Source organism: Manis pentadactyla, chromosome 15 (assembly GCF_030020395.1).
Source record: "Manis pentadactyla isolate mManPen7 chromosome 15, mManPen7.hap1, whole genome shotgun sequence".
Taxonomy (NCBI): Eukaryota; Metazoa; Chordata; class Mammalia; order Pholidota; family Manidae; genus Manis; species Manis pentadactyla.
In genome coordinates this window covers 62,502,140-62,518,032 of record NC_080033.1, presented here as the reverse complement: position 1 = coordinate 62,518,032, position 15,893 = coordinate 62,502,140, and the positions used below count along the sequence as shown (strand labels likewise).

Here is a 15,893-nt window from a genome sequence, read left to right as displayed (position 1 = left end):
TGAGAGTCAAATCATTGCCTCTGCCAAAACTTTAAATCTAGTTTAACCTCCTTTGCTTGTTACAACCATTAAATATTTTTCTATTTTTTTTCTTTCACTTTTGTATGCATTTAAAAGGAAAAATACACGATAAATGCAGTTTTTGTTAATCACTCATAATAATCATGGCATGTACCAAAAGGTTTAAAAAAAACACACACACCAGTAAAAAAGGTGAACATCTACACATCCTTTTACTGTTTTAAGAAAATGAAAATTCAGTATAATTTCCTCATTTTAAACTTTTATACAAGTCTCTTAAAATATATTCTGCATTTTACTTCAAAAATGCATTTTATTAAGAAAAAAGAAAGAACAGATTACAAATCAGAAAATGAAAATCATGGCGTATGATGTATCAATGCATTTTGAGGCCATAATGAAATTTCTAGCAGAGCAGACCATAGTGTACAGTGAGGCTTCACCGTCTATAACCTGTCCACCTTCCCACCCAGCTTAACGCTGCTCCTAAATAACATGAGCACTTGTAAAAGATTCAGGGCTGTTATGATGTTTGTGTTCAGCTTGGCATCAAATAAAAACTACCATTTCTGTGTTACATCCTTTGCTAGCCACTACAAGTCTTTCAGTTTAAAAAAAAATGCCATTTATCAACATAGGTCCCTTCATAAGCTACTGTGTTAGTTCACGTCCTTAAGATTTAATCAGGCATTTACAGAAATATAAAAATGGATCCAGTGCTATAAGAAAAGACAGGCAGCTTCTGTAAGGAGAGCTAAGAACAAAAAGACAGCAAATAAGATGCTTAATTTACATATTTCCAAATAGTTCTGATGTGGGCAAACTAAGGAATCCAATTTTTCCTTGGCAGGTACCTGGACAGTGTGAGTAGAAATGACAAAAGTGCATTTATTATATAATTGGCTTATGGAATTTATAGATAACTACATGCAAGTATCTTGATAACCTTGCCTCAGAATTAATTATGGCAATAGTTTCATAACGTTATTGATAATTCTTTGATCTCCTGGTGTATATATATATATATATGTATATACAGACACACACTGACTAGAATGTGCTAGTTTATAGGTTATATTGATTTTTGGTACTTTTTGAAAAATTTACCCCATCATTGTAAATGAGAAGTGACTAGAATGGCAGACTTAATAAAGATCATGTAATATGCCATCACCCCTTAGAGAGATCACCTTTAGTCACTCCACTGGTTTGTAGAAAGGGGGCATGGTTGCAGCTTATATTTCAAAAAGTATGTCCTAGACATCAGTGCACTGCAGAATGTGTGCCTAAAAGGGTATATAATTTAGGATGGGGAATGGAGCTCTACACTTCAAACTGTCCCTTTTTCTAATACATAAAGAACATGTTCCACAGAATATAGTCAAGGGAGATCAAAGAAAAGTTGGTGATAAACTTTGGAAAAACAGAACTATAAACCTATAAAGAAAACTGACATAAGTTTTGGGGAAAATAATCTCGGAAGCATATTTCAGTCGAGATATTAGAGTTGTAAATAAAATTTTCTTGCAGTGTTGAGAATTGTGGTTTTTTTGTATCCACAAGTTTAGGTGCAAACCTCTCCCATTCTTTGAGAAATTGGCCTTCCCCAGGATCTTAACTGTTGCCACTACCAAACAATGATAGCAAATTAAATAGAAAATTCTTAAAAGGCAAGACTTCACACGCTGACAACCAATGCACTTTCTGAGTCTCATTACACATGAATTTTTATGAAGTCTGACACTCAAAACCCAACAGATTCAAAACCATTGAGAAAAGCCAACTAGAAAAAGAGCAATACAAACAAAACAATGACAACAAAACATGTTTCAAGACTACTGATAAACCATATCGAGTGTAATACGGAGAAAGGCAAAGGGGTTTGTATGCTTTTGGCCACTGAAGATGCAAACACCAGCCAAACAGGATCGCAGAAGCATCGCCAGGTCTGTGCGTAACACCACGGGGACACTAAAGCAAACACAGCAAATGTTCTCAAATAAAGCAAGGTCATTATAGTCCGATTTTGATGTTGACCTCCAACAAAACTTAGGTATCACACGGTTGAGAGACCAGGGTTACAGTTTTCACGTTTAAAAACTGCAGTCATCAAGTCAGTTAAACTTCCATTTTCAATCATATCAGAACAGTAGGAAATTAACAGCAATTCTAATTCCTCGTTATATAGGATGACTTCTATGGGAAATACGTCACTGGATGAGGCCTCCTGGAGCCACCTCAAGTCTGGATATGGCAAGATGGCAGTGCTGCAAATCCATTGCCTGTACATTCAGTGTGAGAACATTTTTGTGTCCGGTGAGAGCCCCTGGCTTTTAAAACAGACTGTTAGAATTGTAAATTAAATCACAGCCACCAATCAGAAGAAGTACTCTTTCTGATTTTCATTGACAGCATTTTGTGTATTAAGCTCGCTTTTCAACACAGCCTCAGCACTGTCTACATTCTCTGACCTTTTTGCTTCATTTCTTTTGTATAACCTTTTCTGCTGATAAATGCGAACAGCTATGGCAGTGATGCACAGCAAGATAAAGATCACAACAGCTATCAAACCTAGTGAGAGAAGAAAAAAAAATACAAAATCAGAATTTTTGTCCAAATAGAAACAGTGTGGCCTTCCTTTCTTAATAAACCATAATAAAATTATTTTCTACTTGAGCATCTAGTATATACAAATTGGAAATATCAGCACCTTGGGTATTTCTGGATAGAGTGATATCATAATAGTTTGAGTTTACTTCTGAGTTCTATCAGCCTTGTGGATTCACCTCCATTTATTGTGAATGCACACTATATTGGATTATTTAGTGCATTTATATTTAACACAAGACATTACCTACATATTTCTAAGACCATGTGGTCTCTTCATATTAATACACAAATTTTAATTATTTTGAAATTACAGAGTAGAATATCATAAAATAATTAAGGAGTTTTATACTTAATTATGTAAACATTTTAATGAATTTGATTTTCCATAATTTTTCATACTACTGAATAGCAGGAACAGGTTATGTACATGAATAATCCTAATAAAACATATCGATACAGATATATAGATATATTTAGATTATTTCTATATGAGGAATATTGATTTTTTTAAAGTAATTATTGTGTTATAATTTCTACAACACAGTCAGCAAGTGAATTTGTGGTATAGAAGGAGGCTGATGAGGTTGGCAAGTGCTGGCTCACACAGGCTCCTGGCAAGGAGAAGGTTTCTTTTTTTTCTAATGAGATTATTATTAAAAAAAATTTTTTATTGAGGTACATATAATAAAGTGCACAAATCTTAGTGTACAGCTCAATACATTTTGACATGTGTATACACTCATGTAACCATCACCTAGAATGAGATATCAAACTTTCTTGCTAACTTTTTTCCCAATTTTTTGAAACATCTGATTGTCAATAAAATAATTAAACACACAATTGGTAGCCAGGCCAATGTTCATCAACCCTGGCATGACGCTGGGTAAGTAGTCTTCAAAGTGTGACCTGTGAGTCCTTGTGGTCCCCGGGACACTTTGAGAAGGTCCACAGGGTCAAACCATTTTCACAATAATTCAAAGATGCCTTTTTTCATTGTGTTTATATAGCCACTGATAGTGCAAAACATGATAAAATTCCTGGTACTTTATCACAAATTAAGGCATGGCCACCAACTGTAATAGTGGTCATTGAATCTATAAAGTGGAAGGCACTGCACTATCACATAATTGGAGGAGAAGCAAAAAAGCCAGATTCATTTATCTTTCTATGTTGACAGACAGGAACCACACCAGTGGGGGAGAAGATTTAATAATAAGGGTAACTGTTAAACCGCTGTGTTGTATACTTGAAAACAATATAAGATTGTTTATCAATGATACTTCAATAAAAAGAACAGAGTGTCTTTGATGACGCACTAAAAATTAATCATGTTATTAAATCTCGACCTTCGGCTCTAAGTCTTTTTAATGTTTTGGGTGATGAAATGGAAAGTATACACCAGGTATTTTTGGCGCATTCTGAAGTACAGTGGTTGTGTCCTGGAAAGGCACTTGTGTGATCACTTGATTCTGAGCTGAACTATGCTTCTTGCACGTGGAATACCATTTTTATTTGAGAGAAGGACCAAACTATGGTTGTTTTGACTTGGATATTTGGCAGATATTTTCTCTAAAATGAATGAAGTAAGCCTTCTGATGAAATTAGTTGAAGTGCTAACTGGTGTAGTTGTTTTTAGATAAAAATAGGTACAATGACGGCAGCAATGTGGATCAACTCCCGTATTGTTAAACTGGGACTCTTCATTCTAGATTAAATTAGGTGTGTAAATGGAGTCCAGCCAAGTCAAAACTTTGAAGGTTTCTGTCATTCACGATGGATTCCTGAGCACATGATTTCATAGGCATGTTCACCATAGCAAATTATAACACTGCCAATGGCAAAGCCGATTTTTGGCTAGGTCAGTCTTATCTGAGGATAGTAATTCCCTGCTGATAAATCTAAGATGAATGTGGCAACCAATTCTGCACTTGAAATCTGAAGAATTTACTAATGGACATGGCTATTTTTTGTTATTATTAGTCATATTAATAAATGATAACTTTAATCAGAACATCCATTTGTTATAATCTTGGCCTCTCATCCTATAAAAGTAATCAATTGAGTTACTATAAAGACTTAGATTGTCTGGTTAGTGGCCTCTTGTTTAAAGAGAGAGATTCTGAACAATTTCAATGTGAACAACTGATGAAGTTTATCATAGAGAGCAGGCTACTGCAATTACAAAATAAATGTCAATGTCACATTGGCCCAGACGGTCAAAATCATGTATGGACTCTGAACTACTGCTCCACAGATGCCATGTTCCTCCTTTAATTTGGGAAAAGTATTGATCAAATAAGGATTTTTCACATCCAAGAAAACTAACCTGCTCTACACACAAATACAAAAGACATTCTATATAAAATATGTCCTACTACTGAACTCTATACCATCTGCAACTCTTGTGAATGTGTTTTTATGAGGAAACTTTGTAGCTTTCTCTCTGTTTAGATCTGACCAAACATATTTGTGTAGCCTGGCCAAAAACCCTCTACAGTAACTGGCTGACCAGTTTCAAATGTCTTATTAAAACAATTTTCCCATCTTACATTATTCAATGTTTATAAGTGAAGAGAAAGATCATCTAAAATATAGAACACAGAGGGATTAGCCAATTTGGAAAATCCTTTAAGTAGATTAATTATTGTTACACAGTGGGTGCAATTTATGAGTAACTAGACAACAGGCAGAGAATTCTACCACGATGCTACCAGATGGAGAAACGCACTAGAGAATGATATTCTGTGATTTAGCAGATAAATTGCATGTGGTCCCAGACAAGGCCCTCTGAGTTTAGATGCCCATGACCAGCTGCTCTGCTTCTGAAGCTCAGTCCCTGCAACAATCAAACACAGACACCACTGGATTCATAGTCCCTGGCAAGACCCTGAATGGCAAAACTTCCATATTGTCTTGCTCTGCTCTATGCATTTGAGCCAAGGGAGAATTTCACAGGTGACCTATAACTCGCTTCCATTCTAGAATTACACAGAATGACTCATCAACACACCCCTCCTTTGCTCTGTAAATCTTGCCAGTGATTATTGCCTAAAGCTGCAATATTCTAAAGATTAAATATTTTGTTCTAACATTAGCTTAACTATATACTTTGTATTCATATCTACTCCTGTATCTATGTCTCCCTGTATTTATACTAGTTAAAGACCACCATTATGAGACTGAGACAATTTATTTGACTAGGAATTTAGTTTAAAAGGTTGAGCACATTTTAAATGCTATAGCTTTAAGTGAATTTTTACCATATAATGTGTTAGTGACATTAATGTATTTCTTTTATACACCCAGTTATGAACTGCTATTCTAGCAGCATTTTCATTTTTGTTTTTTGCTTGTTATATGACTAAGTGGAGATCCCATCTTATGCATCTTTAATTTATATACCACTGATTTAATAAGAAGAAAAGCAACAAAAATTGCAATGGAAACGTTAGTATCTCACACAGTGTTGACCAGTACTACTCTCTATATAAATAAAATCCTACTACTTAAAGGAAGTTGTTGTCCAGATGACTAAGGATGTAAAAACAGAACCAAGTGGGTCAGGCATAAAGCCCACAAGCGTAAGAGTAATTATCTGCCAATGTAATAAAGTAATTGTTTACTTTTTATGTCCATATTGTATGCAGTGTGGAGAAAAGGTGAGCCACCTAAAATTTCAATCATCTGATTTTTAATTCTTAAGCGCATTAATCAGGAAGGAAAAGTTATATTTGGAGGACTGGTTTTGAATAAATTATGTCTCAGAGAACAGCTGTTTCACTGCCAAGAAGATATACTTAAATTTTTTTGCATTAATTCTGCAATTTAAAATACCTAGGAATTACTTTTATTCCATTAGCCCACTATTTGACAAAAATGCAACTAAAAATGTAATAGTCATTGATAGGAACATCTAACCCATAGACAGAAATGCCCACTTTACTGAGCATTAAGGCAACATAATATATATGCTTCTAGCGTGAATCTCAAGTTTTTCCTACTTTTTACACAACCCCCTGCAGAAGCAGTGATATGTTGGAGATGCTAACAAATATCCTTCTTCCTCAGATATATTCAGAATTCTCTAATGATTCATGGCCATTTCCAAACTAAATGACATTCACTGTTACACAGTTTAGCAACTGTTACTTTGAGTGTGGTGTTCAGTGAAATTATCAATTATTTATAATGAAAATCTCCAAGGAAACTGGGAATGCGGGAAAACTCTAGAAAAAGAAAATCCAGTACAAACAATAAGCCATCCCCACCACTCAGGATTCAGTGCCTAACACTGGGGATATATACAGATGCTTCATAGGTAGTTTCTACAATGCTAACTATCACCGTCATTAGTAATGATAAGCACCAGAGAAGAGCCCATTCCTGCTTTCTGTTACCTCCAATTACTGCAGAGTCATTTTTGATTGCGTTAGCTAGGGGTTCTCTGTCATCTCTTGTTCCAGAATGATCTGCAGTTAAAGGACACAAAAGGTGGGGGGTAATACAGGCAAGTAAAAAGAAGAAATTTTTAGAAGTTCATACATATTTTAAACCAGAACAGGATTATGGAGGTCAGTGTAGGGATTTTAAAACTTAAGCAATGTCAACCGTGATGGCCCACATGAATAAGGAACTGAGAATATAGGGAAAAAATGGGAAAGCCAACTGAGAATCTAGAAACTGAAATGGGAAAGTTAAACAGAAAAGACCATTTTAAGAGGCTGTCTTAAGAATGTAGCTTAATAGCAACATCAGATTTCAATACCCAGTGGACAAGTGTGTGTGACAGCGTGAACGCAGAGCCATACACCACCTGCAAATGAGTGTGTCCTTTCCCTCGATGTGGCGTCAGTGCCAGCCTGGGCTATGCAGCTGGACTCTGTCACATGTCCAGAGATAGTGACGGGGGCTGGGTGGCTGGGGTGCAGAGCAGCCTTGAGGGGGGCCACGTGGCTGAGCTGCACAGCAGACAGACAACCCAGGAAGCCCTGAGCACCGGCCAGCGCTGTTTCCGGGTCTACATCACTGGGTTCTGCGAATCCAAAGAAACATCGGAATATTAATAACAGCCCAAGTGCAAATGGGCAATGCCACAAATGGAATTTTCTGGGTCTGATGACGTAAAAGCAGTATGTATACATATTGTACATACACAATTACAGTGACTAAGTTCCTTTTTTTGGTCTTTTAAAAGAATCAGAACCGTTAAGTCTTTCCACGACTACTGGTGAGTCTTCCCAGGTTAACGAAGGCACGTTTTTAAGTATGGCTAATTAAATATGATACGGTGAACTCTCTGGAAATGATTAAAGCCTCCAAAAGAAAGGACCAGATTATGAACTCATGAGGGTTCATGAGATTTTAAACTTGAAAATACATAGTTAAAATGTATTTTTGATAGGGTTTGTAGTCAATATTCAAGAGATTAAAATGCTTCCTGATTTGGAAATGAATTCAGCTCCACTTTGGAGATCTAAGTCATGAAAATAAAGGAAGTTAGAGAGAAAAGTGAGCTTCTGGAGTTCCCTTACGCCCCCAAGCGCTTAGAACCTCTCCCTGATTACTCCCGCCCAGAGTGAGACCGCTCACCACCCCGCCCCGCCCCTTCTCTCTGTTGCCTTGTCCGTTTATCACTCAGACAGAAACATGTGTATCCCCTATAGAGGGAAAACGCCTCTCCCATATAAATGACAGTTGGGTTAATAATGGGCCTGTTGTGGAACAGAGTGACTTCTTGAATGCCAGGATATTAATTTATAATTTTACAGGGAAGAATATACTTATATTTCATGTTTGGTGACCATGAAATCTAAACAAGGGGAATTACAGAGTTTTAAAGTTCTAATGTCATCAGACTCCAGCGCAGCCATCCACGCAACAGGACCACAAAATCGCACGACCCTTCCCCCCTATGTGGGGATACATGTTCAGGCCCAGGCCTTCTAGCTGCGGAGGCCACGTCCTTACCGCCTCCTTGCACAGAGACAGCACTGAGAGAACGCCACTGCTGCTCACGTGCTAGACTGTCAGCCCCCTGAACGGAGAGGGGACCCTCGACTCCCAGCACTGCGCTGCTCCCTAAGAGGCATTTCATCACCGCGTATAAACCAAAGAACAAACCTGGTGCCACCCCAGAGCAGTTCCGCATTTAAATGGATATAACGTGCAAACATACATATTTTTAGAAAGACAGGATCCTTGCTTGCTTTGGATGCTTTCATATGAAAAGGAAATTTAACTCAATAGCAACATAATTGAAACAAGTGCTTTCCCATTTCTTCCGCAAGGTTAAAATCTTGAATAAAATTCCTAAAGACATTTTTAAAAAAAAGTCTTACCTTTGGAACCAAAAAAAAAAGAAGTAAATAGATAAGATTCACTTCTCTCGTAGAAGTCTGATATGAGATAAATTTTGAAAACTGTACTTTCGAATTAGAAACATTCTACCTATTATAAATTATTATATGAAAATTTTTTAGCTCAAACTTAAAATAGGCAGTTAGTCTCTTAACATGTAAGAGCTAAAGATACAGGAAGGAAGCCCCTGCATACCAGGCATCTTACATTCTGGTAGGGGAGACAGAAAATAAACATCGAAACAGGGACTGATGGAAATTTTGAAGATTGACAGTGTTAGGAAGAAATAAATTACAAAATGTGACAGAATGTATCTGGAACAGAGATTCACCTTGATGCATTAGAGATTCGGGGGGCCTATTTAAAGGAGGACTCTGCCACAGTCCTATTCTCTTAGTAGCTCATGGATATTATTTCAGCATCTTCTGGATCTGTTACTTCTTTCTCAAAATTCAGAAGATTCCCTGTGATTTAGGAATTTGGCACAGAACATGGTGAACCCTTTTAGTCTAGAGACACAGGATTTTTTGTTAGCCTTTAAAATATCTTACTTAGTCGGGGGGCAAATACTGCTTCCCTTTGTTTTTTCCATCCTCTGGACGGCCAAATACACGAGGTCTCCGGTGCAAACTCTCTAACCATTTTTAGTTTCCCTCCTGATTTCTACCTTTTAAGACTTATCTTTGTGTGAGCCGTGTGCTTCATTCACTTGATGTTCCAGGTAATGAATTCAAGTACCAACAAAGGTCGTTCTCTCCTGCTGAATTTTTTTGTCTGGAAAATCAAGTATTTTAGTTCCTCAAGGTCTTTTTATTGCTGTACTAGAGTTTCCCAGAATTCCCTTTAAGTGCTCTCAACTAAGCTTCACCCTGGATGGTGTCCTGTGTCTCTGAAGAGCTTTATTTTCGCCGGAAATGATTCCGATTGCTTTGGTTTTTCTCCCTTTTTATCGCTGTTGAACCTCCTGCAGCGGGTCAGCCTCTCTCGCCTGCCGGCTGAGTCTCGGTCGCCGGCAGCGCAGGGCAGGCGGCACAGAAAGGTGGCCATCACCGCGGGGCAACTGCGGCCGGTGCGTCCCCCTGACTTGGGGCCAGAGAGCTTGGCTGCGGCGTCAGGTCACCCTCAGCGGGCCTCAGGAGAGCCTCAAACTTCAGGTCATTCGCTCTTTGTGAAAGCGGGAAAATGGGCACATGGATGGGCACACGGATGGGCACACGGATGTTCTCGGTGCTGCTCTCCCCAGGGGCCCGAGGACGTCTGCAGGCCAAACATTTCCAAGTGGCGGGGGGATTCATACAATTCAGGGTCTCCCCCTGAGGCTTTCTAGGCCGGGCCCAGAGGGTCTTCCCACCGGAGGCAGGGAGTCCGCGACACTTTCTCTTGGCGGCCTCCAGCCCCCCTCCGCCTCCTGGGCCCGGCCAGCAGCTCCTCGCTGCAGGAGGTCAGTGGGCTGGAACTGGAATGAGTAAAGGGCCAGGACAGGGACTTGGCGGATCTCCCCAGGATCGAGTCCAGACAAAACTAACGACTTTGTTCAGCTGCTCTTCGGCAAAGCTGGCCTTAGAAATGCACAGCACCAGATCCCTGAACTGACGACTGTGCTTACAAAGCCACTGGGCAAATTAACACCCTTCCCTACTATCTGCCTACCGAAATGCCAACAGCATGTGAGGATTAGACCAGAAAAGGTAGAGGAGTTGAAGACAAATGCCTCCTACTTTACACCAAATCCTGATGAGACAATCATGTTTTGAGTATTTCCGGTTATAAAAATCCTTAACTGGCTCAGATTTGTGGGTAATCTTGCCTATTCAAAAATCAACCTCAATGATATTTTTCACCAAAGGGAATGCCTCCTGCTTTGCTAAAAAAGAAACCTTTTTAACAAAAGGCCTACAAGAAAAATAGAGTACTAAGGACTTACAATTTGTATGAAGAGCCTTTTTCTTCTCCAGAGAGAGGACTGTTTCTGGGAAGGGCACGAGGTAAATGGAAGAGCGATAACCAAGAGTGCTCCGTGAAATGTCTCGCGGCGCTCATGACCAAAACCAGAACGGAACACTCCCCACAAAGCAAAAACACAAAGCAGAGGACGCAGGAAACAAAGCCAGGTAGTCTGGCCACAACATGAACAAGGGGCTGTCTTTAAAAAGGATCCCAACATCTTTAATCCACAAAGATAAAGAAAAAGAAGGCTGGCCAGAAAATGGTGCAGTGAGTCAGGGCAGGAGCAGGGCTAGAACCCAACCGAGCCTTTTACCACGACATTCGATTACAGCAGGGACTCAACAACGAGAGTTAGCGGGACAGTAAAACGGCAAAGCAGACAACTCCTGCGTGGATGAAGTACCAGTTTTTCATAAAAGGCATTTATCTGCTGACCAAGCCTACTGCTCTGAGATATACCCTTAAAAACCTAATTAACACAAAAGCTATTTATAGTTAGATATCTCGGGGTGACCTGTACTTCTCTTTTGCTTTCAGCATAACCTGTCTCATCCCCAGTGTCACACAATGTGACATTTACAAAATCACCATGTCCTTAAGTAATCTAATTAAACTTTCTTCTGTACCCCCTTGGCTTTGAAGCAGGTTTTACGTAAAATACCCCTGAGATTGAAGTTTGTTCCTGAAGCTCTTGTGAAGAGGCAGAGTAGACATCCTCTTCCCTCCGACCACACACTTTATTTACATCTGGCCGAAATCTCCACTGCAGAAATCTCTATCACTTCCTGGCTCTGCGGCCTCAGAGGAGATAAATGATCCCCATGGGTCATTGCCTCTAAATATACCAAAGTGACGGCTCAGGATGAGTGAAAAGCATCTTTAGGTTTTTACAAAACTCTTCTAACATAAAAAGCAATCCAGAGCCAGAGCTCAGAATTTAATTTTACAACGAGTTTTGGGTATTGAGAAAACACATAATGCAGTCTAATCATCCCAGAGGACTAGGAACCAAATTTACTTAATGTCACCAGTTCTTCCCGCAACCACCATGACGTATGATATGTTTCTGAGGTCAGCACTCTTGTGCCCTTACATATCTGCCATGAGAAAGTAACAGTAGTAATTGTGAACTTCACTCAACTTTTGAAGAGTGATTTTTCAGTCATTCTGCAATAGGTTAAATTTTATCATTATTCAAGATGTGGCATATTTTTTCATGAGAGGCTTCGTGCAACTTCAAGATTAGGTAACACTCTTAGTTGAGACTTTTTTTTCATGTGGTAGAATTGTGGCCCAATAGAAGCTTAATGAATTAGCAAAACAACTTCATACCTGCATATTTCCTTTGATTCATTTAATCTTAGAGAGATCCCTTTTTATATAATTTTAGAGTATACGGTTCTTCTAAAGGAGCTGATGGAGGGACCGTTCACTTTAGCATCAGTATTTAATATGTTGTGAACAACACACTTAACAAAGAAATTATGTCAGTCTACTTTTCAGAAGAACACTGCAAAGAGGCGAATTGCTTTCTCTCTGTTCTCCCCTGCTCATTTCTACAACTGAGGATGGGCTGTAGGGACGGTTTCTAAATTCCAATCATCATTAACAAGCACTGTGAGCAGATATCAAGCAAGGAAGGTAATTTACAGGTTAGCAACATTCAACTGCACTGTGATGATGTGGCAGCCGTCTCTCACCCTCTATTACACTTAACAGACAACACTAGCAGAATTGAAATGTCACTCCTGCCATCAAGCTGGCCTGTCCAGCATCTCTTTTCTGTGGCTCTGCCCTCTCTCCATCCCAAAGATGTGTCTCCACACTCCTGCTAATCTCTTCCTCTCTCTTTCTCTTCCAGCAATTCCTGTTCTTTAATGAATTCACTCACACAACTGTGTAAGCCCCTGACCATGCCTTTATTTTTTACTTGTACCTGGTGCAAGTACATGTTAAAGCATGTTAGTAATTAAATCAATAAGCAATTGCTTTCTCTTTTCTTTTAGACATCATTCTAGTTGATCATTGTGTAAAGCTTTCTAGATTTGGTAGCTGATAAGCATATAATTAGGGATGTGTGGCTTTTGCTTCTGGTGTTCTTTGCAGTGTCAGGAGTGCTCTGTGTCTTATTATTTTTTTTTTTTAAATAATTATTTTTTATTGAAGGGTAGTTGACACACAGTATTACATTACATGAGTTTCAAGTGTACAACACAGTGGTAGAACATTTATATACATAATTCTAGGTTCCAGCTATCACCCTACCAGGCTGTTACAATATCTTGACTATATTCCTTATGCTATACATTACATCCCGGTTACTAATTTATTTTACCATTGGAAGTCTGTCCTTTTTTTTTTTTTTTTTTTTTTGTGAGGGCATCTCTCATATTTATGGATCAAATGGTTGTTAACGACAATAAAATTCTGTATAGGGGAGTCAATGCTCAATGCACAATCATTAATCCACCCCAAGCCTAATTTTTGTCAGTCTCCAATCTTCTGAGGCATAAAAAACAAGTTTTTACATGTAGAACAAATTCTTACATAATGAATAAGTTACATAGTGAACAGTACAAGGGCAGTCATCACAGAAACTTTCGGTTTTGCTCATGCATTATGAACTCTAAACAGTCAGTTCAAATATGAATACTCATTTGGTTTTTATACTTGATTTATATGTGGATACCACATTTCTCTCTTTATTATTATTATTTTTAATAAAATGCTGAAGTGGTAGGTAGATACAAGATAAAGGTAGAAAACATAGTTTAGTGTTGTAAGAGAGCAAATGTAGATGATCAGGTGTGTGCCTGTAGACTATGTGTTAATCCAAGCTAGACAAGGGCAATAAAACATCCACGTATGCAGAAGATTTCTCTCAGAACGGGGGGTGAGGTTCTAAGCCTCACCTCTGTTGATCCCCAATTTCTCACCTGATGGCCCCCCTGCGACTGTGCCTGTCTTAGGTTGTTCCTCCCTTGAGGAATCTTACCCGTCTCTGGCTAACCAGTCATCTTCCGGGGCCATACAGGGAAATGTGAAGTTGGTAAGTGAGAGAGAAGCCTTATTGTTTGAAAAAGTTAGCTTTTTACTTCTTTGCATATTTATGCCCTGTGGCTTCTATGCCCAGCATTTGTCTTGAGGTATCTTTACCACTTGGAAGAATTATGATACTCGGTAAATTTGATATGAGGCACGAATTCTATTTAAGGGTTGTAATTAGGAAGGAAGAAGAAAAGCTATAGAAGTAGCAGGCGGAAGAAAACAAGGGAAGATTATTTCTTTGATATATCTTCTTGTAGAGTAACTTCAGCATGTATAGGTTTTAAGCTACTACTTAAATTGCACACACACATTAACATAATAGGAGTATAGTTACATAACCAAAGCATATCTGTAATTACCAGCCATCTGCAGTGAAACCAAGAAAACCAGTTAGGCACCTTAGGCATTTGTGAAAACTTATCTATGATATGGTGGATATTGTCCAACTGAACTTGAACAGTCTGAGAGAAATCAGACAAATTAAAACAACCCATTCCTGGGGACTGTTCACATGCCATATGTTCTTTTAACAGTAAATAGTTTGTAGTTGTAAGACTTTGGAGCGCTACAATTTGCACTTCTCCAAATTCTTGGTTGAGTTCCAACAGTATAGATCCAGTCAAATTTGTTGTTTTACTGTATGCACAGGTCAGCTTAGATATCTCCTTCCTCATTCCCATGGCAAGTCCAGGAACTGGTGGGATGAGTGCATCTACAGCTGTAGCAGTGCGTGGATCTTTGTTGGGGTTTTTGATGATCATCTTCTGGCATGAGTCTTCCAGAGAGTGCAGATGTTGGAAGTTCTTTTTCATATCGTATCTTAGTTCATTTTCGGGGTAGCCCAATTAGGCTTTGATCCTCTGTATAAACACAAACAGACCCTTTGCCTACACTTTTATATGCCCTTTATACCCTTGTGTAGAACTCGTTGGAGGTTACCACACAGGAACTGCCCTTTTTTTTTTTTTTTTTTTTTTGCTATCACTAATCTACACTTACATGACGAATATTATGTTTACTAGGCTCTCCCCTATACCAGGTCTCCCCTATAAACCCCTTTACAGTCACTGTCCATCAGCATAGCAAAATGTTGTAGAATCACTACTTGCCTTCTCTGTGTTGTACAGCCCTCCCTTTTCTCCTACCCCCCCATGCATGTTAATCTTAATACCCCCCTACTTCTCCCCCCCTTATCCATCCCTACCCACCCATCCTCCCCAGTCCCTTTCCCTTTGGTACCTGTTAGTCCATTCTTGAGTTCTGTGATTCTGCTGCTGTTTTGTTCTTTCAGTTTTTCCTTTGTTCTTATATTCCACAGATAAGTGAAATCATTTGGTATTTCTCTTTCTCCGCTTGGCTTGTTTCACTGAGCATAATACCCTTCAGCTCCATCCATGTTGCTGCAAATGATTGGATTTGCCCTTTTCTTATGACTGAGCAGTATTCCATTGTGTATATGTACCACATCTTCGTTATCCATTCATCTATTGATGGACATTTAGGTTGCTTCCAATTCTTGGCTATTGTAAATAGTGCTGCAATAAACATAGGGGTGCATCTGTCTTTCTCAAACTTGATTGCTGCGTTCTTAGGGTAAATTCCTAGGAGTGGAATTCCTGGGTCAAATGGTAAGTCTGTTTTGAGCATTTTGATGAACCTCCATACTGCTTTCCACAATGGTTGAACTAACTTACATTCCCACCAGCAGTGTAGGAGGGTTCCCCTTTCTCCACAGCCTCGCCAACATTTGTTGTTGTTTGTCTTTTGGATGGCAGCCATCCTTACTGGTGTGAGGTGATACCTCATTGTAGTTTTAATTTGTATTTCTCTGATAATTAGCGATGTGGAGCATCTTTTCATGTGTCTGTTGGCCATCTGTATTTCTTTTTTGGAGAACTGTCTGTTCAGTT

The 15,893-nt window shown here is 38.9% G+C and overlaps 1 protein-coding gene across 3 annotated transcripts in view; it reads right to left on the bottom strand.

Annotated features, from left to right (window-relative positions):
- Positions 1 to 215: 215 nt before the first annotated feature.
- Positions 216 to 15,893, bottom strand: part of CNTNAP4 (contactin associated protein family member 4) — a 258,054-nt gene continuing 242,376 nt past the window's right edge. For all 3 annotated transcript variants that reach the window (XM_036909317.2, XM_057492932.1, XM_036909318.2), the window contains 3 exons: positions 7,445 to 7,663; positions 7,029 to 7,100; positions 216 to 2,592 (listed from right to left, as the gene is read on the bottom strand). In XM_036909317.2, coding sequence (XP_036765212.2) covers positions 2,399 to 2,592; positions 7,029 to 7,100; positions 7,445 to 7,663 — 485 coding nt within the window. In that variant the 3' untranslated portion in view covers positions 216 to 2,398. The remainder of the gene's footprint in view (positions 2,593 to 7,028; positions 7,101 to 7,444; positions 7,664 to 15,893) is intronic.